Source organism: Vicugna pacos, chromosome 9, assembly GCF_048564905.1.
Source record: "Vicugna pacos chromosome 9, VicPac4, whole genome shotgun sequence".
Lineage (NCBI taxonomy): Eukaryota > Metazoa > Chordata > Mammalia > Artiodactyla > Camelidae > Vicugna > Vicugna pacos.
The window spans coordinates 74,746,730-74,773,120 of NC_132995.1; the positions used below are offsets into that span (position 1 = coordinate 74,746,730).

Genomic DNA, 26,391 nt, shown 5'->3' on the forward strand with positions numbered 1-26,391 from the left:
TTGAAGATAATTCTAGTAGAAACCAATCTATCAACCAATCTATCATGATGACGTTTATAAAAATGAATGTATCTCAGACAACTGCTACCTAACAACCCTACCTCATTCTTGTGGATTTCCATTCTCAGGCGGTCAATGTTATTCATGGTCTCTGCTAACTTGGGCTGCAAGCTCCCTGGATCCCCCATTTGTGGATTTTTCTCATATACATCTTTCATTTTGTTGAGTGCATCTCTGAAAATGAGAAGGAAGCCACAAAATTAAATGATCACTTCATATGTTCTAAGTGAGTTTCATTTGATTATGGGACACACATGCAGCCTAATCTTACAAGAGTCTTATCTTTTCACATTCAAACACTACCTAGTTGAAGGTAATCTGCACAAAGCAGATAATGTGTATATAGTTAATATTTTATGGAGAGACAGTCTTTTAAAAAAACAATTAGAATTTAAAAAAAGATTTCATTTTTCCCTTCTTGCTTCCTAAATGAGATTATACACACACACACACAACTTAATCAAGGACTGCAGAAGAATATTCCTCAATTTTCTTAAACTCATCATGTCCCAAATCAAACTCATCATATTTCAAACCAGACAACAGTGTTCCTTCTGTCAGTTCACAGCTTCATCGTCCGCCCACTCGTCCATGCCACCTTTAAACTTGCTCTTCTCACTCTAAACTCATTCCCTCTTCACTTCTCTAATCATATCACTCTAGGCTATGCCTCAATAAGCTCTCCTTGTCTCTGGCATCACTAACACTTAATATTCTTTTCTTTCTTGATCGCCTAGTGTTTACATTTTCTTTTCCCTTCCCCTCAACTCAACTGTCTCCTTATCTCCCTTGCTGGTTCCTTTTCTTCTTTTGTTTATCATTTAAGTGTGTTACATAAAATGACAGAGGCTTCTTCTCATCTTATCCTATAGTCTTCCTTTCCAAGGATGATTTTTCATTGTTTCATTTGTTTTTTTCCAGTTTATTGAGATATAATTGTTATGTTTCAATATCAATCTATCGTTAGATGATTCTCAAATAAGAATCTCCAGTCCTCTTTCTTTCCTAAGTTCTAGACACTCTGCACAAGTGCCCTGTTTATGGTCTACCTTCAATATCCCATTTTTTGTATTTCTGTGCTTTCTTGGTGATTTTTCTGTTTAAAATAGTCCCTAAGCATAGTACTAAAGTGCTGTCTAGTGTTCTTAAGTTCAAGAGATGCCTTATGGAGAAAATACATGTGTTAGGTAATCTTTGTTCAGGCATAAATTATAGTGCTATTGACCCTGAGTTCAAATGAATCAACAACATATATTAAGTAATGTGTCTTTAAATAGAAACACATTTAAAACAAGGTTACGTATAGATCAGTTGATGAAAATGCACACAGAGGCTAACCAGAGCCAAAACCTGTTTTCCCCATTTCAGTATTTGCCAGAATTCAGTGTTCAAAGTGAGCTTATGGAACATAATTACTGCAAATAATGAGAATCAGCTGCACTCAATACCATCACACCTGATGTACAATTCCTAACATCAAAACCCAACCATTCATGCTAGAGTTTAAGCTCTAATTTTATCTTCAGTGTAAAAGCGAACAGTAAGTCACCAACGCACTGTAAAAACCGTTTATTCATCACATCTGGATCTCTATCTTCATTAAAGCGAAACTGAACCAGCGGAAATTTTTTATAAAATTGGAAAAAAATTAAAGCTATGAGAGAATGAATCCGAGGCTATAGGTATTCAAACACTGTTTCCCAACATTTCTGCTAGAAACAAAATAATTACAGCCTCAGGTTTCTATTGAGCCCAACTTATATACCAAAGAAAGTAAAAATTTATCAAAGTATAAGATGGTTAGTGTTGGTGAAACTACTCTTGATAAATCAAACTATTCTGCAAATTTATGGAAGGCATAAATATGTATATAGCATCCCATAAGTAATCGGCAACCTAAGAAATTCTCTAACATTTCATTTTAAAAGTGTGTCAAAGCAAACACAATTTTCTAAAGTTTAGGAGTGTATTTTTTCCTCAAAAGATATTTCAGTGAGGATGTATAATTTTTAAGTGTTTTATACATCACATTTAAACAGATCATTCAAAGCAGACTCTGAAAGGAATAACAATGGTGGAGAGGATTTAATGAGAAAATACTTTTGGTCTGATTCTTTCTGTAGTTCTCTGTTAAGTTCATCGATGCGCTGCTGTAGTTTTTTACGTCTCTGTTCTGGTGGCAGATGACTGAAATCTTCTAGTGCTGGGCCCTGAAAAGAGAATCTAAATCATTATAAAAGACATTTTCATGAGATTTTATTTCTAAAGTATACCCACTATAAAATAAGAATATGTATCAACTTTAACTTCAAATTAGGCCCAAACAACCCCTTTTAAGAAAAAAAAATCTACATAGACATGTATATGTCTGATTAATTAAAACAATCATATTGAAGAAAGAGCTCAGATTCCAGTCAGTTTATACAATTACGAAACAGGATAGGTAAAAATATCACCAGATACATATAACTGGTAACTACCAGTATCATATTATTTTCAGGTCTTGGTAAAGTTAAAATAAATACAAATGAACCTTCTTACAGCAACAACAACAAAATGGAAACACGTAACATTTCTCACCTATACAAATTATTGTTTTATATATAACATATTACACCACATTCCCAAATCAAACCTATTACCATGACAGTCAGGATATAACAAATGTTTAGACTAAAAATACGAAACGTTTTTATGATTAAGTAAGCAACTTACCTCATGAAGACAATCTAATTAATGAAATATATTTTGATATTACACAGTCTTTGAATGATTATATTTATTAAGCCATTTGTTAAAAGCAAAACATACCTGATCATTAAAAAACAAAATGTAGAAAACTATCCACTGAGTGAAATGTAAGTGGAACTTACATTCCAATAAGAAATTTTCAATTATCCTTTTGTACAACCAAATAACACACTTCAGTTGTTCCTGAAATAAAGATGTAATCCAAAGAAAGATACAATCCTTCCTTAGGAAGGATGGTTGACATTTGTAAACTTCGTGTTTCGATATTCAAGAAACTGTATCATTTAAGAGTAAGTCCTAGTATTTAGGTGTAAACTTCTGATTCAAATGTCTTTCTCCTCTTAAATGTTAATCATGTCACTATGACCTTAGCTATCTTACTACAAATTACACAATCGAACTAATACTGACAACTACTGATTATTCCATTTAATACAAGCCCCATATTTTTGTAAGATTTTAAATACTCAAAATTGAGGACAACTATCAATCTTCATTTTTCTTTTTAAAAGGGAAATGTTAAGAACATGCAAGTTCAATTTTTCAAGTGTTGCTGAAATGAACTCCTAAAACAAAAGCATCCTCGCTCCTTGAATCACTTATGCCTACGATATACGCTAAACAGCTTTATTTCACCATCTTTAAGAATGCTTCCCTTGTGTTTAAAAAAGATAAAACTCAAGATAAGCCATGTAACATTTAATTTATAACAAAATTTTTCACAAGTGGCCTTTACAGAATATGAGAACTAAACTCACTATTTCCTATGGATGTAAGAAGACTCTGAAGCACTTAACAAACTCTCCCACTAAATGGGAATTCATAAAAAGGCCAAACTGCAAGAGTCTGAAAAAGACTGGTCTATCTTCCAAAAATGAGAAACTATGCAAGCACCCAATAAATTGGGGGTTAGGTCTTTACAATGTAGTTCTAGTAATTTGCTTGAAATATAAAGGAATATCACACACATACTCGCGCACGCACGCGCACACACACGGTATTTAGGTATTTGTGCTTTTATTCCCATTCAGTAGTACAGAAGAAGAAAGCACCAACTCTAACGAAATCAGTAGGAAATTCTTCTTACTTTTTGGAAAATCTAATGATTCTTGTGATAAACTACGAGTCAAATTTACACAATCTTTTCAAAGAATGTTAAGAAAAATCATTTTTCTTCAATTTTCCTTTCGTAAAAACATGAACTTTTGTTCTACTATGTAACTTTTAAAATGTTTTACTACAATTTTATTCTCTGTAACATGACAAAGATTCCGCCTAATAACATTTAAGAATTTAATGAGCTAATTACAGATAACCACATTTTAAAAATTTATGACATCAAGAGGTACTGGCATATGTTGGACTATGGATTAAATTATAAAAAGACACACACAAGGTGAACATGTGGGGATGTACCTTATCACTTGTTTTGAATTAAACAAAACAATGTTTTGTGATTATTTAATGTTGGCACAGTATATAGATCAGCACATAAGGCTTACCATCTTCACCGACCACTGAATAGTTCAATGGAAAACAGAAAGAAATGGTATATTATTCACATGAAACCATAATACAGAAGATGCAATAACTTATACCGTTTTTATAGTATTAAAATAAATCGTGTACAATTCACAATCCAAACAATTATGCCAGAAAAACAATTTAACCACACTTTTTGGAAAGTAAATTACTTGCAAAAAATAAAATAAAATACACTGATGATAATGGGCAGATATTTTCTAAGTGCAACTAAAACTCAAAAGTAAACAGTAATCATTCTACCAGTAATCACGCATTCTTTGGCTTAAAAGAGAATTTTTACATAAGTGGATTTCACTTATATAGCTCTTCATTCTCAAAATACCAATTATTTGAAAAGTTGAATATAAAAGATCTAATATTGGCCATTTTTAAAGAAATATTACATAAAATATTAAAGAATGGAACACTTCCCAATGCATTATGCAAAAACACCATTATCTGAATTTTTATTGGTCAAAATAGTGCTTTGAATTTAAGTATGTCATGGGTAGGTAAGGGTAACATTTCTACTGTTGTTTTCAGGTGCTGTTTTGAATGTATAGATACATTTAAAAAACACACTATTATCAAAATAATCAGTGAGTCACCCAGATTCAAGTTTCCCATACATATTTCCTAACAGACAAATATATGAATTTTGCTTTGAAGATATAGCTTCTGTTTTTTAGTTTTCATTCAAAATCCATGAGCTCAAAAAGCAACACTGAAACTATGTAACTTCAATTTTTAGAAAAATTGGTTAAAATTTATTATTTCTGAAAACATGAAATACATAGCCAAGTGCTCTCATACAGTGTGTATATATGTATATGTACATATAACCGATGTTCTGTGGGTTAGCAGTGTTCTGCAACTGGCACTGCATCTATCCAGTATCCCAACTAAACACACGTGCATACACACACACAACCTGTGACCCACGGTACACAGCAGAGCTTTACAAAGTTAATCTTCATGTTCATTTCATGTGTTTAGCAGCCTCTAAATTTTTATTTGTCCCTGTTTTCTAAATCATGATGTCTTAGAGAAGGTGGGGGGACATCAGGTAGAATTTCACATAAAAATATGGATTTTAAAAAAGAGCTGACAAAAATATCTACCCCTTATCTCTGATGAACTGGCCATATATATTAATGGTTATGATGATAAGAAAAGATGACATTTGCTATCCATTATCTTTCCAAATTAAGCTTAACATTCTTTAGACTGTCAGTAGTTTCAGGGAATAAAAACCACAACTTATTTTTCTATGACAAAATTCTTGATAAGATGATGAGAAGGCTTAAATTTTAAAGATATTACAGTCTTCTGTAAACATTATTAAAACAAAATCATATAGGTGACAAGAAACAAAATAGGTGAAGTATCTGAATTCATCTTTTATGATAATTTTCACCAGCTAAATTTCTAAGTGATACAAATTATTTTTTCAGTTTATTAATACATTTTAGAGAAAACATTAAGATATTTATAACAGAAATATCAAATGTTTCAGCTTTTATCTAATCTAGTTTTACTATCAGTTAGAAATTTACAGTTTATTAACTTTAGATTTGGGGATATGAAAACTCAAGTTCTTTGTAAAATATTAGAAATGTATTTTCTTTTTTTAAAGTAATTCATGTTCAGTAGGGAAACTTTACTCTCACATGCAATTTGCATTTATCTATAACTAGAAGATTTCACATACCTACTAGATCTTAAGAAATATACAAGGGAGCTAAAAAAGGAAATCAAGCAATTAAAATCACTAGGCATATTTAATTTAAAGGTAGGAAAATCCTGAGAACTGTATTCTGGATAAATAAAAGCTTACAAAAATGACTCTATAGAAGTTCGTAAGATCATGAATAATTTAGATAGAAAATATGGACTTGTTACTGCTAGATAAATATACCTCTTAAAAAAAACAGAATACTCAGAGTAAGCGCTAATGAAATAGCTATAGAATAAAAATTAAGAAAAGAATAATTTTGGGGTGTGCACCAAATATCTATTAATGGTTTGATCTTGATGACACATGACGAAATTATAGATCCTCGTCTCTCAGAAAAGGTCTACCAGCAGCACCATCAAATTCAAAAACATTGGTCCAAGGTAACATTTCTCATATCCTTAAAGATACTGGGTATTGCATATGCTAGGTTTTCTTAAGAAAGAAAGAAAAAGAAATTTTAGTTGTTTAGAAAAGCCAAATGTAGGTATTTAGGAAAACTGACATTAACAAATATAGCTCAAAAACAAGAGTTTCTGATTTGAATTCTGATTTGAATTTGAATGGTACAGCTTTAAAAAAACCTTAAGTGTTTGTAAGTTTAATGGACTTACATGTAAATCCATGTAAAAACTATATATAAACTAGCTTTCTAAAGCTTCTCTTCTTTTTTAATTATTCTATACTGAGAAAATTCTTAAGTGGAAAGAAAACATCTCTGTGCATTAATTTGGAAATAGTATCTAGTAAACTACCAAACACCAATCCAAACAGAAAGAAACTTCTCAATGCCAAGATAACAACTACTTCCTGCTCTGCCCTCCCATCCCTAGCTGGTTTGCTTGCCGTATTTTCTACCTTGCACACTGCATTTTTACTTCGGCATGATGACTAATGATAAAAGTGGGACTGTTATGGCCCTCTGGAAATAGGACTCCCCCCTAAAAATTACTAATATTTAAAATTAAAGCAGTATGTAGAAATATGATAAATAATGACCAAACTACAGTTATAAAGTTCTACCTGTGGATTTATTTCAATAAAAACGAAGGTATCACATATTTCAGCTTCTCTCTCTGGGGTTCACAGTTCTGTCTAATCTGTTTTTCACAGAATCACATTTACTTCACATCTCTAAGATTATGCTGTGTCCCTACACTATAAATGGGTCTGGTAGCCTCAATATGTAGGATATATAAATGATTTCAAAAATATGGTAATTTCTCATGAAATGCAACAGAATATTAATGAAGTCCAAATCATCATAGAGAAGAAAGATGGTAATTAAATTCTACCCTCATAACTCAGACAACAGAAATCACAGGTATGATTTCTTTAAGTCTTTCCAACAACTGTTAAGAACTTTTAAAAGTGATTACAGGTACCTGTAGTACCTGTAGGTATAATGCAGATTTATTCACAGGGATTTCTGAAAAATGTCATGAATTAACCTATAATATTATCCATATACAGAATTAAGTGAGGGAGATACAAAGAAGTTCATGTCATTACTAGAAAAAAGGAAGTCCCAAAAGGAACATATACTCTAGGACATTTCTGCTGCATTACAGACATCATTTAAGCTTGCCATATTGTTTTAATGGAAAAGTAAATAATAATATAATCTTGCTCTAAATTAACACATCTTGTTCTACACGTGGCCAAAAGAGAAATCCAAAACTAAAGCAATTTAAAGACAGAAAGGGCTACAAAAAGTAAGAAAAACAGGCTAGACAGAGAAGGAGAAAAGAGACAAGCGAAAGAAGGAAGAAAGGTGGAGAGGAGAGGAGAAGGGGAGAAGCAGGAAGAGGGCGGGGAGAGAGGGAGAGCAAGCAAGAGCGCGCCCAGTCACAGTGAACTGGTGTTAGCGTCGGGCTTCTCACGACACTCAGTCTGAGTTCTCATCTGTGGGTTATCACACCTAGTTTTTCATGTGTCCAAACAAATGCTCATACAAATTTTGTAAATGTATAAATGTATCTAAATTATGAGCTATGAATGTTACAAACACACCCTTAAAATCAGATGAGAAATTAGCCTAATATAGTAATACCAGTTTATCAGTAGTATAACAGTTGTTGCTAAGAAAATTTAAATATTTGCTCTTTACTATTCTAAAATTTTTCATTTACAGAGTATCTTTAGTTATAAGCAAATGCCAAACGCTAGCCTATTGGAGAAAAAGGGAAAAATACGGTAATACTTTACTTTTTTTAGCTCAAGAAAACAAATTCCATGTAAAAATGACTCAATATCTATTATTTTTATAGGCTTTATAACTTACAAAATATTTTCTAGTACATTGTCTTAATTTGATCTATAGACTTGACATTTAACATGCCTACCTTTAATTTTTTATTTAACTAGTGGAAATTGTGTTTTATGCTTTTAAAAGTAGGGCAATTAAAATTGAACTTCATTATTTTGTCAACAAAGTAATTTTATAAATTCACAGAAGTCATCATTAGTGACAAATTATTACATGAGTAACTCCAGTGACAAATTACTGAAAGTCTTAAAAATGTAAATACATTACAAGACAATGGTGGACATATGACTTCACATAAACAAAAAAAATAGCTAGTATGATTGTACCCAGCACCCTCTTTATAATACCATTCTTTCATGGTTGAGCATTTCAAATGTTATACAGAGGAGTTGTCTTTAACTTGAGGGCAGCTATACTGAATTCTGTGGTGTTTTAAACTACATATTTATAGGAGAGAGCCTTATAATGAGGGTGGAGAGTATTAGAAGCCACACTACACACACAATAGGCCATCATGCATTTTAACCCATTATTAAACTTACCCCTCTTTTGAGACTTCTGAAAGAAGGAATTCTGGGCTTCCCTGTTTTTATTTCATTCATACAATAATGCACGGGCTCAATGGAGAATGTGAGAAACTGGGACCCGTTAGGAGTACTGGATGTGAATAAACTAGCAGGGGTTAAGGGTGGGGACTGTGGCTAACATGGAAATAAAGAGAGGAATCAATAAGCCAAATGTGCATAGTTTTTTTCCTAAATGAAAATTCTATTTTTGGCAACACACTTTTCACAAATTATCTCAAATAAAGTTTTCTATAAAATATTATAAGAAAGTTAACATAATTTTGCCCAAAACTATCATTTTAAGAAGTCAAATTTACTTTAAAAACTGTACCATTCACTTGATCATTTTTTACAAGTTTACAGATTAAAAATATAGAGTATACAAATTATAACGTTAGAGCAATATGACCTAGATAAAAAAAATTCCCTTCTGACTTTAAGAATATCAGCACTCCTAGTTAGACACACTAAACCTCTACTTGTCAGAGGTGAAGGCAGCAGCTACAGGCAAAGTTATCGAAACAGGCAATGTCTATCAAGAAAAAATATTCATACTGATTATCATCGCAAGTAGGCAAAAAAATGTCATTACATTTGTGGCTTTCCGCTCAGACTATTTCTATTTCATCTTTATTGCATCTCTTTTCTTAAAAGAATTTTCAGCATTTCTTGTTTTTCTAAGCTTTCCTAGCTATTCTGATCTGACTTTAAAAAGTCTCACCTCTGAACTGGACAATATTATGAAAAGCATGAATAAAGCTTCAGTTAACTATAATTGTGCTTCTAAAGATATCTATAGATATACTATAATTTGAGTTAAACTTTATCTACATTCATATGTCCAGACCAGAAAAATGAATTAAGATAATCATGTATACTTTAATAAATACAGCACATCAGATTAAAAGTGCAAACTGTCCTACTGATATGACACTATTATAATCACTAAATTGGTAAGAAGATTAAGCACCCATCTATACCATTTGCTTATCTGCCGAGCTAAATTTATCTAGCACATCAAAAGATGGGTTTCAAGAAGTTAAGAGATTCTCTTAGTGAACTAGAGATTTTTTTTTAAACTTCAAATAATCTCACACATTGAGCTCTTCCCACTATATATTCACACAGATGATAAAAATAACTTTATTAGTAAGATCTATAAGATCTAATTTGACATTTATTATTGCTGTGGTCAATCATTCCAGCTGAGAACTGCAATTTTGGTGGTCTTACTGTCAGTCAGATCATAATGCTTCCTTAAAAATTTGATTTCATGCAAATGAAATTTCAAAAGCATGTAATTTAAGAGACATTAACAACTTACTTAACATTTTTACTCATTATTAAGTGGTGGTCAAATGTTAAATCCAGACATAGTTTTTACTATTAAGGTACAAAATTCTATGTGTCTGCTAAGTGAAAAGTTAACTGAATCATTCAAATAAAAATATTTTCTATTTAATAGACGACCATTATCCATTTAATACCTAAATCAGTTTAAGCGACAAACTAAAACAAAATTATTAGCATAGAGGAATTCTATGACTTTTACCTTTGGCTTCTTTCCAAAGAGCCACAGCTTGCCCTTGGCCTTTCCTACTGTGGTTTTGGCATCCACCTTCCCAATTTCCTGTTTGGATGCACTGATAGTCCCATCAGAAATGGTTCTATAAATATGCTGACTGTAATCTTCAAATGGAAAGTCTCCTGGAGGTTCAAATCCAGACTTGAAGGAGTCTACTACCATCTGAGAGTCCTATACACAAGAGACATGCTTTTAAAACCATTTCATTTGCTTATAATACCGTATTAACTTTCAAAACATTAATCTATGTAAGAGAACAACAAATAAAGATTTAAATAATTCTATGATAATCATTAAAGGTTTAAAGTGAGTAACTTCTTCGTGTAAATATGTAATAAACTCTAAATATTTTAATTCCTATAAAAATACTAATTTACAAACTACCATTTTATTAATTTGTAATATTCATGAATGTTTTCACTACATAGCTTTAGCCCACTGAAATTCATCTTAACATATCAGCTAGCTGATATGTGAGATCTACCTGACAGAAAGAACATACGAAGAAGGTTATTCTCAAGTAGAAATCCTAAGTTTTAAAAGAAAAAGGAGTTCTGCTTTACAGGATGTCTACAAAGAAGATGACCTTTGGAACAGAGGAAAGGGCATCTAATTGTAAAAGAGGGTAAGGGATGAGCAGAAATTCATTTATTCACCCAACAGGGGAAAGATTAAATTAAATACACTAAAGACATATTTGAGAATGTTAACAGAAAGATCTCACAAACAGTAGAGAATGCAGAAAGCAACTTTGAAATTATAAAGTTCAATACCATTTACCCAAAACTTTAAAACTCACATAAGTACTATATATTGGTTTTGGACATACATACCTCTATCTGAATGTTCTACTAACACCTTGAACTCATTATTTTGAAGAAAATAATTTATCTCTACAAACTCCTCCCCCAAACTGTAATCACCTCTCTTATTCCCTATTTCTGTTAATAGTACTTTTTATCTATCATTTAGCCAAGAGTTATCCTCAAGTCATACCTCCTCTTTTTTTTTTTTTGTCACTAATACCACCCCCACTAATCATTTGCTAACAAGTAAGAAGAGTGAGAGAGGAGAGACCTAACTATTTTGTAATGTTGGATTCAACCATACCAAAATATAAATGTATCTTTGAATTCCCAATTAAAGAACCCCAAATCCTCTTTTTAAAATTTAAGTCCGAATTGTATTTGTTACAGGGAAGCTGCTTGCTAATATAAAATCAATTTGCTGTAAAGACTAAAATATGTAGTATGTACCTGGTACTCCCCAAATGCTAATTCTCTTTTCTTGCTCTTCCCTCATATCCTCAGTTTCTGTTAACCAACCTTCTTGGTCACTAAATCAACATTTACTGAGAAATGACCAAGTACAAGACTCTGCTAGACCTTAATCAAGATACAACGTGATTAGATTTATTTCCTCAAGAGGAGCACCGCTGTTCCAGTTCCCTCCTTTTCTCATGAGTCATCATTCCATACACTACCTGTGCTTTGAAATCCAGTGCAAGTGCCAACTCTCATGTTACGAGCAACAACTGCAGACCTGACTATTTCCTTCTCTAAACTTTCACTAGACTAATACAGTTTGTAACATACAGTTCAGAGGTTAGTTATACTCTTGGAATAGAACTAGAAAATTAGTGGGGAAAGGAAAGAGAAGGGTTCGAACTCTTTTCTTTTAAACAATTATAGCCTTAGTGTTTAGTAGAATGGTCCTTACAGCCAAAGGAGTCCAATCTATTGCCAGACTTACTTCTACAGAATATAACTTGATGAATCAACTACCACAATTACTTCCTCACTTTCCCAATTCATTTCACTAACTTAAAGCAAATACATCATTCAAATGTAATTATAAAGCACTTACTCGTCTTTCATCAACTGATTTTGCTGCAAGAATCATTCCTTCCAAACACTTTGAAATGATAGGAATAACTTTGCGTTCTGAGTCTGCAAATCCTCTGTAACATTCACTGAGTTTAATAGTCCTTCGTTCATCCATTTCTTGTAGTTGCTAATAATTAGGAATTAAAAAAAAAGGAAAACAGTTTTCTTTTCATTCTGAAGCAGCCTCCTTCAAAATCAAAAACAAAAATTTTAACAGGTGGCTACCAAATTAAAGTACTTAAAATTTGAAGGCTGTTAAATGGCAAAAGAAATAACTCAGGGCTTTTAGTGCATCCTAAAACCACATGACACCAGTTTCCAAGCCTCCTAAGGGACCCTCTACAGGCTGCCAGCTCCCGGCCTCACACAACCTCAGCGTGTCACGCTTCAGTCAGAGCAGTTACTACTGTTTATGCTTCCAGGGAAAGTTTCACTTGAAAGCAGAACTTTGACACTTTTTTCCTTTTTAGCAATTGGCCTACAACATATACAAATCTGAGACTTGTAAATCCTTAAGTTAGCTCACAACACTTTGGTAAGATCCGACTAGACCAAGAATCCATGGTTGACCGCACACCGACAGGTACCCAGACCTACCACAATCTACAGCCCAGCGTGACTATCAAAAGGTTGGGGACACAAGAGGAAAAACAGGAAGCCACAAGGTCAAAGTGGTACATGTATGGAATCTTCACAATTCAAAAATTCATTGACACATGCCACTAAGAATTATATCAGGTCACATGAAGCCAAATAATGTAAAGGCATTTTTTGACACTTCCTATTTGCCAACAATGACCTTTTTTTTATATATTTCAATAAAACTGGAAGGTGAAAAAAAAAACAAAAAAATGAACTTTTTTCTCCTAGGAAGCAGATACACTGCTCAAGTCCCCTAACTCTCATAGCTTTCATACTACTTTTTCCTCTTTAATTACATCCCAAAGCCTCAGAATTTATTTTGATACCTGCATTTTCACAAAAGAACTGTTCCCAGCGTCGCAAAGTGCCAAGACTGCTCCATAGCAAAGTCCAAACAAAAGCATCAAAACCCTAAACGCAAAAAGCAGTGGGGTCTGCAACTTAAGGTCTCCCCAGAATATGAAGGCTTTAATAAGCCCAGAAAAGCACCGAAGAGTAAGAACTGGTGGACTGGATTAAATGCCTGAAACCTGACACCCTCCCTAGCCCACCGCCACTCACTGTGCTTCCTTCACACTTCCGAATGGCCTTAGAGGGGGAACAAAGTGTATTTGGACAGACACTCCTTTCACATAAACTCTACTCTTGCAGGTACTACCTCTTTCAGTAGCATTTCACTAAATCCCTTTTCTCTAATGTCTCTTCTTTCTAGAAATAAGCAGTAACATATTTTAACTCTCACGTAAATTCCAGGGTCTTTATCTGAAGGCTGTTTGGCGACTGCTATCATCAAATAATGATGGATGGCATTTATAAACCTGAATTACATTTATGATCTGGCAGCTAGGAAGACAAGCAGGCAAATGCATTTCATAAGATTTATTCCTGCCATCTGGACTAATGCCAATGATTCTGTTATGGTGTCAAAAAGCTACATCCCAATTCTAGGTGAGAAGACTACAATATGCAATTCCAATGAATTCCATCTCATAATAATTATCTAGAAATTGTCATTGTTTTAGTGAACTGTTTAATATACTAACAATAAATCTGTAGAAAAATTTGTGATTTCAAAGCTAGTAAAAATTTATTTTCAAATCTACAATCATAAAGAAATCTTTATAACATTTTTGAGAGTTATAGTCATTTTACAATGTTGTATCAAATTCCAGTGTAGAGCACAATTTTTCAAGTTATACATGAACATACATATATTCATTGTCACACTTTTTTTTCACTCTGAGCTACCATAAGATCTTGTATATATTTCCCTGTGCTATACAGTATAATCTTGTTTATCTATTCTACATTTTGAAATCCCAGTCTGTCCCTTCCCACCCCCGCCCCCTTGGCAACCACAAGTTTGTATTCTATGTCTATGAGCCTGTTTCTATTTTGTACTTATGTTTTGTTTTGTTTTGTTTAGATTCCACATATAAGCGATCTCATATGGGTATTTTTCTTTCTCTTTCTGGCTTACTTCACTTAGAATGACATTCTCCAGGAACATCCATGATAAAGAAATTTCTTATCACTAATCTTGATGACTAGTGAATCTAGAAACATTCTGATCGATGGCTGAATTTTAAAGTTTTACATTTAAAGACTAGCTCTTCTCTATCTAAAATTAGGTTAATTTTGTATCTCTAAGTTTTACCTTGTAGATTTGAGGAATCACTACGTAGAAATGTTTGTGCTGTTCTCCATTAAAGTTTTGTAACTGGGCAGCATATTCATTCTTATTTTCGTCAGCCATATGTGTACGCAGGTTCAACTGCTGTTTAGCCTAGAAGTAAATTGGTCCACACCATTACCAATGAGAGCAAGAGTAACAACATCACAGCTAATCACTTTTCTAGAAGTTATATCAAAACTAGACTTATTCGAACTACTGATACTGTGTAAAATTAAAGGAGATGCTTACAGATCCCATGGCCAGAGCAGGCTCCCTGCTGCAGGATTCCCTTGCTCTCACTGCAATAGTGAGTTCTACCCTTTGTAATAATCCATTCAAAGCAAGTTCCTCCTTAACAAATCCAGATTTTTTTAATTAAATAAATGATAATATTATGGTTTGAAACAGTAAAGCTTTTCATCAGAAGAGAAAAAAGCATCAGCGATAATTTACGTAGTTACAAAGATAACACTAAAACATTTCTCTTAACACGATCCAGCTATATTCAACTCAACCACAGTGAATGTGATTTGGGGATAATGCAATGTTTAACAATCATTTCCACCTCCAGACAAAACCACAGATACTTCAAGGAATGTTTGTTTAGAATATAGTTCTGTTCATCCCAAGTTCTTGTAGAAATGCTTTTCGAATGAGTCATTAGTACCACCTACAATGGTGAAAACATTAGAATACAAACAACACAAATCATTAATTCCAGATTTATTGGAAGAGAATCTAAACAATGTTCTCAGCTGTTCTAAAGTAATAGGAAAAAACAAAAAACTGAACTTAATTTTTCAGTGTTCTAAGCTATAAGTCACGTTACATGAGAGTGCTTTGAAAACTGTAAAGCACATTGTGAATACACATCATTATTCTAATTCCAGTTTTTACAACTATTGTCTCTAACCTTCTAACAGCAGGTCCACAAGTTAGTTCTTCTGAACTCAGAAACTAACAGGACTACAGAAACAGGTGGTAAACAAATATCCATTTAATCCACAGTGTACTTGAAGATTGTAAGTACTACGGAAACTAAACACTATGGCCCAAAGTATTTCTACAGAAAAATACACTTCAAGTTCCAACCTGGGGCTGTCAGTACACATTCATCCACTCCTTCCCCTTTTTCTCTCTCCTCCCACAAGCCATGATGGAAGAAAGGATTCCAAAGTATTCTCTACCCAAAATGGTTCTGCAGGGGAAGCTCCTCCTGTTGCATGTCACTGGCTGTGACTGCCAAGGCCTGGGACGAAGGCTCCAGCACAGCAACGTAAGAGTGTAAGGTCAGCAGCTGAAGCGGCTGACGCCTTCTCCGGAGTATTTTGGGCTTTACACCTACTGTCTTTCTTCCTCTTTTCAGAGTCCACTAATTTTTTAAACTGTGGTAGAATACACATAACAAAATGTACCATAGTCGTCATTTTTAAGTGTACAGTTCAGTAGAGTTATGTATATTCACAAAGTCGTGCAGCTGCATTCCTTTTCTTTAGGAAAATACAGTAATCAGCCTGCTCCCTCTACCTTTTTTTTTTTTTTTTTTTTTTTAACTTTTATCAGTAGTTGCTTGAAACTATGTTCCCTTTTCTCCCTGGTCCCTTCAAACAGAATTCCTCTATTCTCTAGCTCCTAAAGCAAACCTTAAAAAAACTTCCTAATACTCTAGTAATTAGAAGGATTTCAAACAAATAAGAATAAAAAAGGAAGATGTAAACATTAAAATTTTGAACTAGTTAGGCCAAACTAAGTAGTAGGTATATTATATCTAGATTTCAAGATAACTGACCAGTCTGTAATATACCTTTGTAGACAAAATAAAGAAATACTTTAAAAATGAGGGTCCAGTTGCAGAGTTTCCCTAACTTGCCTAGCAGTTAAACCATGCATTCAGCTGGTATTTGGTCAAGGGAGTTCTTGAGGAGTCAGTGTCAGCCAGCAAGGAAGCCTCCCACACAGCAAGCAGTGCTGTGGGCAAGTGCTGTGGTCCACGTTTTCATCGAGTAATGATAACACACTATGCGTATGACATGATACCCGGCAGGAAACTACATTAACACAGTGGATGATCAAAATCAGTAGCAGAAATCTTAAAGCAGGATCAGATCTAATAATTGATAAAGATGTACCATATGCATTTAAAATACCAACAGTACCAATTCCGTTCTGTCTGAGACACACAGTCTCATACCACACTATATATGAAAAGACATGGGGATTTCAGTTAACCATAAACTCAAAGAGAGTCAATCCAAACAATGTGGGTGACCAAAAAAAATGTCGATATACATTTAGACTATAATTAACATAAATTTAGTGTTCAAAACTAGGGCATTAATCAAACTCAGAACTGATCAGATCATACCTGGACTATACCCAATTTGAGGTAATACGCTTTTAGTGGAATACTGATGAATTAAAAGATATGCAAAAGAAAGCAGTCATCAAGAAAGGTAACTTGAAGCTATTTCATATGTGGAATAATTGATGAAACACAATAGTTCACAACAGTTCAATCTGCTACAAATACATAAAAAACCTATTTTGAGAAAAAAATAGATTTGACATTTTTCTGGTACCTCAAAGAAACTAAAGCTGAACAGGGAGACAAGTGGGGTCTATATAAGGAAATGTTTAAGTTTTTTAAAAAAATGAACAGACTGCTTTAAGATTGTATGTTTCCAATGACAGGGAACCTACTATCATTAAAGGTATACAAGTTATTAAAATTAGGGTAGACAAGATAAAAGCATCACAAGTCACACCAGAAGAACTTTAAGGTAACTGTAACCTGAAATTTATCTGATTTTAGGGTTTTTAAAAAACTGGTACAGAACATGGAAGGTAGAACATAAATTATTCCTCCCTTCTTATTTTTTTCATGTTCTAATCCTATGGGGAATTACAAAATTCTAAGGAGAAAATACACGAATAGTAGGCATTTGTATATACAAAAACATGGGGTCACATCCATCTATATTTCAAAATCCCAACATTTCAGCACTACATTGTGTCAAATGTTCTCAAAATAAAGCACATAGAGCAGGAGAGAAGGAGAAGCTAAGCAGCAGCAGTTACGGGGCTGATTCTCCCAATAGTTACACTACGGAACAGCTGGTCCAGAATCAGCCAGTGAACGACGAGAGAGAGTTCAGTTTTCCAAAATGAATGAATGCTTGACTTAATTAATAAACAAACAAATGGTAAGTATCACACCGCTGGCAGTTTTATCACGTTTTCCCTTCCACAGAGCTGGGAAGCACGCCACCCCACCTCTATCTGCATACCCCATCAACATACCCTAGACTTTCTACCTGATTTTGGAGTATGATAGAAGTTCATTCCTAATAGCAACTGTGTCTTTCCTACACACTTTGAATGCAGGTAAGACATGAATACAGTAACTTACTTTGTTGTAATTACTTTCTCAGACTAATATGTGTAATTTAAAGTATGCAAATATTTGTGTATTTTAGATTTAGATGTAGTATGTCTCTTGGGGAAACTCTAATATCAACACAAATATTGTAACTACTCTCCAAATGCAAGTAATAATATTTTGATATTAAAGTCAGTCCGGATTATTTCTTACCTTTTCAACATCTGCCTTGGTTGCATTAGTATCATTATCCAATCTTTCATAACTCTGTTGTGCCTTTTCTGCCTCTCTACATTCTCTTTCAAATTTCTTTTTACTCTGTTAAAAAAATTAAAATACAATACTGAGAAATAAAATTAGATTTATCTCATTAAAAAGTAACAAATAATACTAAAATTTATATGGAACCACAAAAGACCCAGAATTGTTGAAGCAATCCTGAGAGGAAAAAACAAAGCTGGAGGCATAACCCTCCCAGACTTGAGATAATAATACAAAGCTACAGTAATCAAAGCAGCATGGTACTGGCACAAAAACAAGACATACAGATCAATACAACAGAACAGAGAACCCAGAAATAACTCACACACCTATGGTCAATTAATCTTCAAAAAAGGACGAAAGAATATACAATGGAGAAAAGACAGTCTCTTCAGCAAGTGGTGCTGGGAAAGCTGGACAGTCACATGCAAATCAATGAAATTAGAACACTCCCTCACACCATATACAAAAATAAATTCCAAATGGATTAAAGACCTAAATATAAGACATGACACCATTAAACTCCTATAAGAGAACATAAGTAAAACATTCTTGGACATAAATCATAACGATATTTTCTTAGATCAGTCTCCCAAGGCAAAAGAAATAAAAGCAAAAATAAACAAATGGGACCTAATCAAACTTAAAAAAAAAGCTTTTGCACAGCAAAGGAAACCATCAACAAAATGAAAAGACAACCTACAGACTAGGAGAAAATATTTGCAAATGATGTGACTGACAAGGGGTTAATATCCAAAACATACAAACAGTTCATACAACTGAATATCAAAAAAGAAAACCCAATAAAAAAATGGGCAGAAGACCTAAATAGACATTTTTCCAAAGAAGACATACAGATAGCCAATAGGCATGTGACAAGATGTTCAACATCACTAATTATCAAAGAAATGCAAGTTAAAACCACAATGAATTATCACCTTATGCTGGTCAGAAGGATTATCATCAAAAAGTCTACAGATAATAAATGCTGGAGAGGGTGTAGAGGAAAAGGAACCCTCATACATCGTTGGTGGGAATGAGAATTGGTTCAGCCACTGTGGAAAACAGCAGGTTTCTCAAAAAACTAAAATCAGAACTGTCATATGATCCAGCAATCTCACTCCTGAGCATAAATCCAAAAAAGATGAAAACTCTAATACACACACAATGAAATATTACTCAGACACAAAAAAGAATGAAATATTACCATCTACAGCAACATGGATGGACCTAGCTTAGTATGAATGGATCATACTAAGCAAAGTTAAGTCAGACAGAGAAAGAGAAATATTATATGGTATCACTTACATGTGAAATCTAAAAAATAATATAAATGAATCTATATACAAAACAGAAACAGACTCACAGACACAGAAAACAAACTTAGGGTTACCAAAAGGGAAAAGGGATAGGGGAGGGATAAATTAGGAATATAGGATTAATAGATACAAACTAGTATAAATAAATAGATAAGCAACAAGGATTTACTATACAGCACAAAAGCTATATTCAATATCTTATAACAACCTATAATGGAAAATAATCTGAAAAATTTATTTACGAATTGCTTTGCTGTACACCTAAAATACAATATTGTAAACCAACTACATTTCAATTTTTTAAAAAGTAACTTTAAATGCTGTCACTGTGTATTGTATAAAATTGCACATTAAAATTTTTCTAAATTAGAAAAGAAATTTTACTATTACAATCAAACTATGTGCCTTAAATATCAGATGTTATAAGACTATGAAGGAAAAAAATTAGGATGACTAATATTTATTATATATCTCATCTCTTCCAGATAAAAACAGCCATATGTATTTTGTAATTTTTTATTTTATGCTCATCTTCATCTGGAGTTTTTTGGTTTGTTAGGTGTTTTTGTTTGATTTTTGTATATTTGTTTGGTTGATTGGTTTCACTGTTTGCTTTTTATTTGGGGGGGGAGGATCCCAGTGTAGCTTGGAATGTTGGAAACATCCCTCCAAAGTAGTTCTGTGTTGTTTCTTCCCAGTGTACCAGGAATACCATCAGCCCAGAACCAGGCCTTTAAAAATTTTTTAATTTAATTCAAATTACTATGACTTTGCAAAAGCTATTCACAACTGAGTGTGTGATACACTTACTTTCCTTCAAAAACTTTTTTTTATTCTGGAGTTAATGCCTTTTCCTAAAAAAAAAATTCTGCTTAGTTGTCAATGTTCTTTTTTCTAATTCAATTCTAGTTTCCCCAGTTTTTTAAACCTCTCCTCAGTTAACTCGAACACATTCAGAAAGTCTATCAATTTTATTTCCTTAATGAAATCAAGAGCCCAGAGGCTTCTGACCTGTTGAGATTTAGACTGGTCACCGAGCTAATAAGCCTACTGCATAGCTGCCGCCTTGGGGTTCACCTCACCATCATGCTGGGGGCTCCTTTCACCTCTCCCTTGATTTGCATCTCCGATTTCCTAGTTCCACGCCTTCCCCTTTCTTGGTTCATTTCTCTATTTCACTGGAACACATTCAGCAGTAGGAACACATTTAAGGAACACATTTAAGGAACACATTCCTTAAAAAAAGGTTTGTGGAAGACAATGTTTTAAGTCTCCACGAATGAAAACGCCTTTCCATCTACTCCAATTGAAACAATCTGGCTGGATGTGAAACTCTGAGTAGGAAACTCTTCCTTAGGAAATGTAAAAGTACCACTCCACTGTCTTCTGTATTCCTGCTTCCATTCTGAGTCCTAATCCTTTGCATAAAACATGTTTATTTTCTATTTTGTTTTTCCTCTCTGGAGGTTGGAAGGACCTTCTCTCTCTCCTAACTGTTCTAAAAGCTATGTCTTGTTGTGAATCCACCGTGCTGGGTACCTATCTGGAAAATCCTTTCCCATCTGGAAACTCATTTCTTTCTGTCCTAGGGAAATTTTCCTGAATTAATTTTACCCAACCATTTTCTATGTTTTCTCTTTTTTAAGATGCTTATTACCTTGAAAATGAACCTACAGAATGAGTCCTCTTATTCTCTTGTATTTTCTCTCGTATTTTCAACCCCTGTCATTTTGCTCTACTTTGAGAGATTTCTTCAACTTCATTCTTTCCAGGGAGCTTTTCATTTCTGCTATTATCATGTTATTTTTTGCTCTTGTATGGTTCCTTTCTTAACAGCATTTTGCTCCTATTTCATGGATGTAATAGCTTCTCTATTCCCTATGAGAATATTAATAATAATTCTGTGTGTTTTGTTTGTTTTGCTTTTTAATTTCCATTTCCTTTCATAGTCACTGTTTCTTCAAAGTTGCTTTTTTTTTTTCTGCATAGTAGTTTTGATCTCAGTGTTTACATTAGATGCTTTCTTTAAATGTCTGGGGATCCTTGCCTATTTGCTCTTATTTAAAAAACTAATTGGATTATGACCTTTTCTTGTATAGTGATATGGCGAGGCAGTTTCCTCAAAGAGATCTTGGTATCTTCAAGTCTTTCCTCTCAAGCTAGTTAGATTCTACAAACAAGATTCTTTCAGGGGCAGGAGGAGGATATAGCTCAGTGGCAGAGTGCATGCTTAGCAAGCATGAGGCCCTGTGTTCAATTCCCAGTACTTCCATTAAAAATAAATAAAATATATGCCTTGTTACCTGTATTCTGAGAATTACTCAGAAGAAAGCAGAGGGTGTCAACATTTTGTATTAACCTAACCAGTTACCATGTCAATTTCCTATCTTGGGGATGACAAAACTACACCGTTAGTGAGAATCTCCTACCTACAAGGTCAAAGGACTTAAACTTCTCAGAGGATACTTTCCACTCCTTGACCTTCAGATAGAGACAAGTTTCTCTGCTGTCTCCCTTGGCCAGCAGGCAAAGTTCTGCCACCTTTCACTAAAGGCTTAGACCTTCAAAGGAACAAATTTTCTAAGGGATTTCAGTTTCAACTCTCCAAATACACAGAGCTAAAACCTAAACTCTGTCTTTGTGAGTGCTAAAAGCCAAGCCCTTAGCAAGGTCCAGTAAACTACCCCTTAACACCTCTAGAACCACTTTTCAAATGCCACTGTATCAGCTCATACATATATTGCTCTAGCTTTTAGTTTACCCTTAAGTTTCCAGCAGTCAGAAATTTCTCTTTCTTTCAGGTAGCTCTGCAAAGAGCTTAAAATACAATAAAAAAATATTTTAGCTGTTATATCGAGGTATTTATAGCCAAGAAGTTTGAGTTAGGTCAATTTGCCTTAAAGCTAGAACCAGACATACCTGTAACTTACATCAAATAAATGTGCTCAGAAATTTCTTAGAAAAATTTTTAAATGTACTATTTTGATTAGTATGAGACAGCAAATGAGATACTTACAACTTATTCAAAGCATATAAATATATCCAAATATGCACAATATACAGAATGTCACTTTCCTGTGAAGATTAAAATTAAATTTCCATGTTTAATTTTCTGAAACTCAGTTCAGAGCTGTGTTTTCAAACTGAATAGCCATAGCTACCAATTCTGGCGTAATCTGAGGCAACTCACATACAAAAGTATTTTTATATTGGGTGTCTTACTGTTTGTGAAAAAAACCTACCTAATAATTTCCTTGCAACAGCAAAAGAATCATGAATACAATACTTAAAAATACTCCTTCCCTGAGAGGAATTCTATCGTTGTACAACACAGGCATATACTCCAGAGAAGACTCTCCTTCCACTCATCCTCTGAGCGGCAGACTAGTCAACAGCCACTTCCACACCCCTGCTCCCTTTAGAGGAGCCCATCTCCCCACATGGAGGCTGCAAGTAGCCGACACCTGCTTTGTCAGCCTGCCCACAGCCGAGGCGTGATCAAATCATCTCATGCTGTCAGAGGTACCCATGAGGAAGCTGCTGGGGGTTTTCTGGGGAAGTTTTCCTTCCTTGACAAAAAGAGAAAAAGTTACAAGAGAAGTGCTTCCCTTTCCCTGCTTCTGCGTGTGTCTGAATCAGGATGTGGTGGCTGGCTGCTTAAGCCAACTATTGACCATAAAGGGACAAGCCTGAGGAAAAAACCAACATGGTCAAGACAGCAAAGTAGACAGAAAGGAGAGGCAGCCTTGGTGGCATCACTGAGCTACAGACCAGCTCTGGAACTGATCTGTTTCTAAGCCCTGTTCTTATAAACTCATATGTTGCTCCTCGGAGCCACCTAATTGACAGACCTGGCATCTCTGATGCTTCTATCTTATCTTCTCAATCTCTGACCATTCCTTCAAAGAGTCTTCTTTGCAAGCTACTGTCTTCTGCCTTCATCTTAAATGTCAGTGGGGCCTATTTTGTTTATCTTGGGGTTAATAACTTTTAATTTTTTTTCCTCAATGTTCAAAACTCTGTCACTAACTCAATCTGTCTCTCCTAGCTCTTAAATCTTCTCTCAATTATTTCAAACACATTAGGAATTTTACAATTTCATTTGCTTGATTAAACATGAAGATATGGAATGAGAAAAGGATCCTGCACATATTCCTACGTATTATACAGAAATTATATTTGTCTGTCTCCCTCACTAGACTCTAGGCTCTACAAAAACAAGAACCATATCATATTTGCTTTTGTACCAGGTTCAGTACATGTTATGGATGCCTTCAATAAACATGAGTTGAGCTGAACTCAACTTTACTTCACGGTATTCTTAATGCTTTACAGAAATCTCTCCTGTATTTTTCGATGCTTCTTTCTTACGACCCTTGTAACTTTTGCTTAATAACTACCAACTGTTCTAAAGGTAAATCAGCACATGTCAACAGGAACGATTTGTGCCAACTCTAGTTTTTAAAGGGTCCAATGACTCATGAGTGTAGGAGTCTGTTATTTTGTGCAAAAGAAAGACAGATACTAAGGATGCTAGTTAAGGCAATTTAAAATTTAATAAATGTAAATACTCCCTAAAAGTCTTGCTGAAACCAGTTAGAAAGAAAATCAAAACAAAAAAGAAAACAGACTAATATACCTAAGAATTCTCCATCAGTACTGGTGATTAGACTCTTACCTCAATGACAGTTACATAGCAGAAATTTAATCTAAGCTTTGAATACATGTTTGAATCCTTAAAAAGTAAAGAAAGTGACTGAAAACCATACACATATATATGCATGAGGTTTTTTTTAATCTCAAACTTAACATTCCTTTTCCAACAACCACAAGCTAAACTGATTAATTTAACGTGAAAAACTCCCTTCGGCATAATTTTCAAGGAATAATGTCTATCATAAAAATATGCAGGTAAAGAGTTAATGGCTTGCTAACATGACAGTTCAAAAGAAATATCAATCTTATACCACAGCACATCATTTAAGTAAAGAAGATGACAATGTTCATGTAGACATCTTAGTTTACAAACGACTATATGCCAGGATATTTAAGAGAAACCACATTAGCAAGTACCTTTGGAAAGTTTTTAAAGTAAATAATTATTATGCTTTTATATTCTACCCTATAAAGTATTTTATTTTTTACAGTGGGATAGTCTATGACCAGCAGCCCAGTACTAGAAACATTTACATTATTATAGAATCATTGAACAGGAAAAAACATTTCATATAATCTAGTCCATTGTCTTCATTTTTCATATGCTAGAAATGAAGTCAAGAAAAAAGTCCAGGGCTAAGGAAAAGGCAGGACTAGAATCTAGGTTCTCTTAGTCTCGGTCAAAGGGTCTTCTAAGATACACCGTCACTTCCTCATCACTCCTATCCACTATCAGTGTCGATGTTGCTGCTTATCTATTTTATGTGTGTTAGTGTCTGCAAATCCTGAACTCCCAATTTAATTCTCTACCCTCCCCATTCCCCCCGGTAACTGTAAATTTGTTCTCTTTGACTATGAGTCTGTCTGTTTTGTAAATAAGTTCATTTGTGTCTTTTTTTTTAGATCCCACGTATAAGTGATATCATATGGTATTTTTCTTTCTCTTTCTGGCTTACTTTATTTGGTATGACAATCTCCAGGTCCATCCAATGCTGCTCCAACTATCATCATCTTATTCTTTTCTATGGCTCAGTAGTACTGCTCTATCAATATTCTACAGTAACAACCACAAAGTCAAAAAGAACCTTTTTAAATGTTTACAATCATCTGACGATTATACAGTTGGTACAAGTATTGAACCATATAGAAAAAAAAGGACACAGACAAGATAATCTCACATTCTCTATTTCACCAATGTCAAATTACGAACACTACACTGAGGAATATTAAACTCAAATAGATGTGAAGCATAAGAGAATTTAGGGCTAAACTGCTCTGCAAAGTTTTATGTTAAACATGAGAACACTGTAACTCACATTATCCATCTGTTTCCAGCACATGTCAAGGTACTGTTGAGCTTTTCGCCCCTCTTGAAGATGCTGAAGATCAAACCAAAAAAGACAAATTTTTAAATTACATTCAAATACTAATTAAAACCTAAAGTCCCCAAAAGGCTTTTTACTTAATTTTTCCCCCCAAGGTACTAATTATGTAACTTTACCCTGACTTAGAGATTATTAGTAAAGCAAAAACCCTAAAATGCATCTTATAGAATGTTATTTAAATGCTTTAAATATAACATTTAAGACAGATACACTCTCTTGAAAAATTCAGAATTAGCTTGAATAGGGACTGACAAAGTTTTTTACAAAGGATCAGATAAGTATTTTAGGCTTTGCAAACCACATGGTCTCTGTTACAAATATTCAGCTCTGCTGATGTAATGCAAAAGCAGCTGCACACAATACGTGAGTGAATGAGTGTGTGTCTGTTCCAATAAAACTTTTACTTACAGTCACTGAAATTTGAATTTCATTTAATTTTCACATGCTGTGAAATTATTCATTTTTTCATTTTCTTTTCAACTATCCAAAAATGTAAAACCTTTCTTAGCTCGTAGGAACTAAGAAACAAAAACAGGCAATAAGCTAGTTTGGTCCACTGGTTGGAGTTTACCAAACCTTGGTCTTAAATCTAAAAGGATCACAAATTAGCAAGAGTGTCTTGAGATAATTGTAGCTAGAAGAAATTTAGTGAAAAAGAAAACCAGTTTATGCTGAATGAAAATAATTTTAAAAAGCAA

General features: G+C 33.8%; 1 protein-coding gene across 4 annotated transcripts in view; it reads right to left on the reverse strand.

Moving 5' to 3' along the window:
- The window catches only part of FNBP1L (formin binding protein 1 like), a 101,848-nt gene that overhangs the window by 12,380 nt on the left and 63,077 nt on the right, over positions 1–26,391 (reverse strand). For all 4 annotated transcript variants that reach the window (XM_072968192.1, XM_006197330.4, XM_006197329.4 and 1 more), the window contains 7 exons: positions 25,625–25,687; positions 18,286–18,390; positions 14,676–14,804; positions 12,357–12,503; positions 10,458–10,661; positions 2,161–2,270; positions 102–234 (listed from right to left, as the gene is read on the reverse strand). In XM_072968192.1, coding sequence (XP_072824293.1) covers positions 102–234; positions 2,161–2,270; positions 10,458–10,661; positions 12,357–12,503; positions 14,676–14,804; positions 18,286–18,390; positions 25,625–25,687 — 891 coding nt within the window. The remainder of the gene's footprint in view (positions 1–101; positions 235–2,160; positions 2,271–10,457; positions 10,662–12,356; positions 12,504–14,675; positions 14,805–18,285; positions 18,391–25,624; positions 25,688–26,391) is intronic.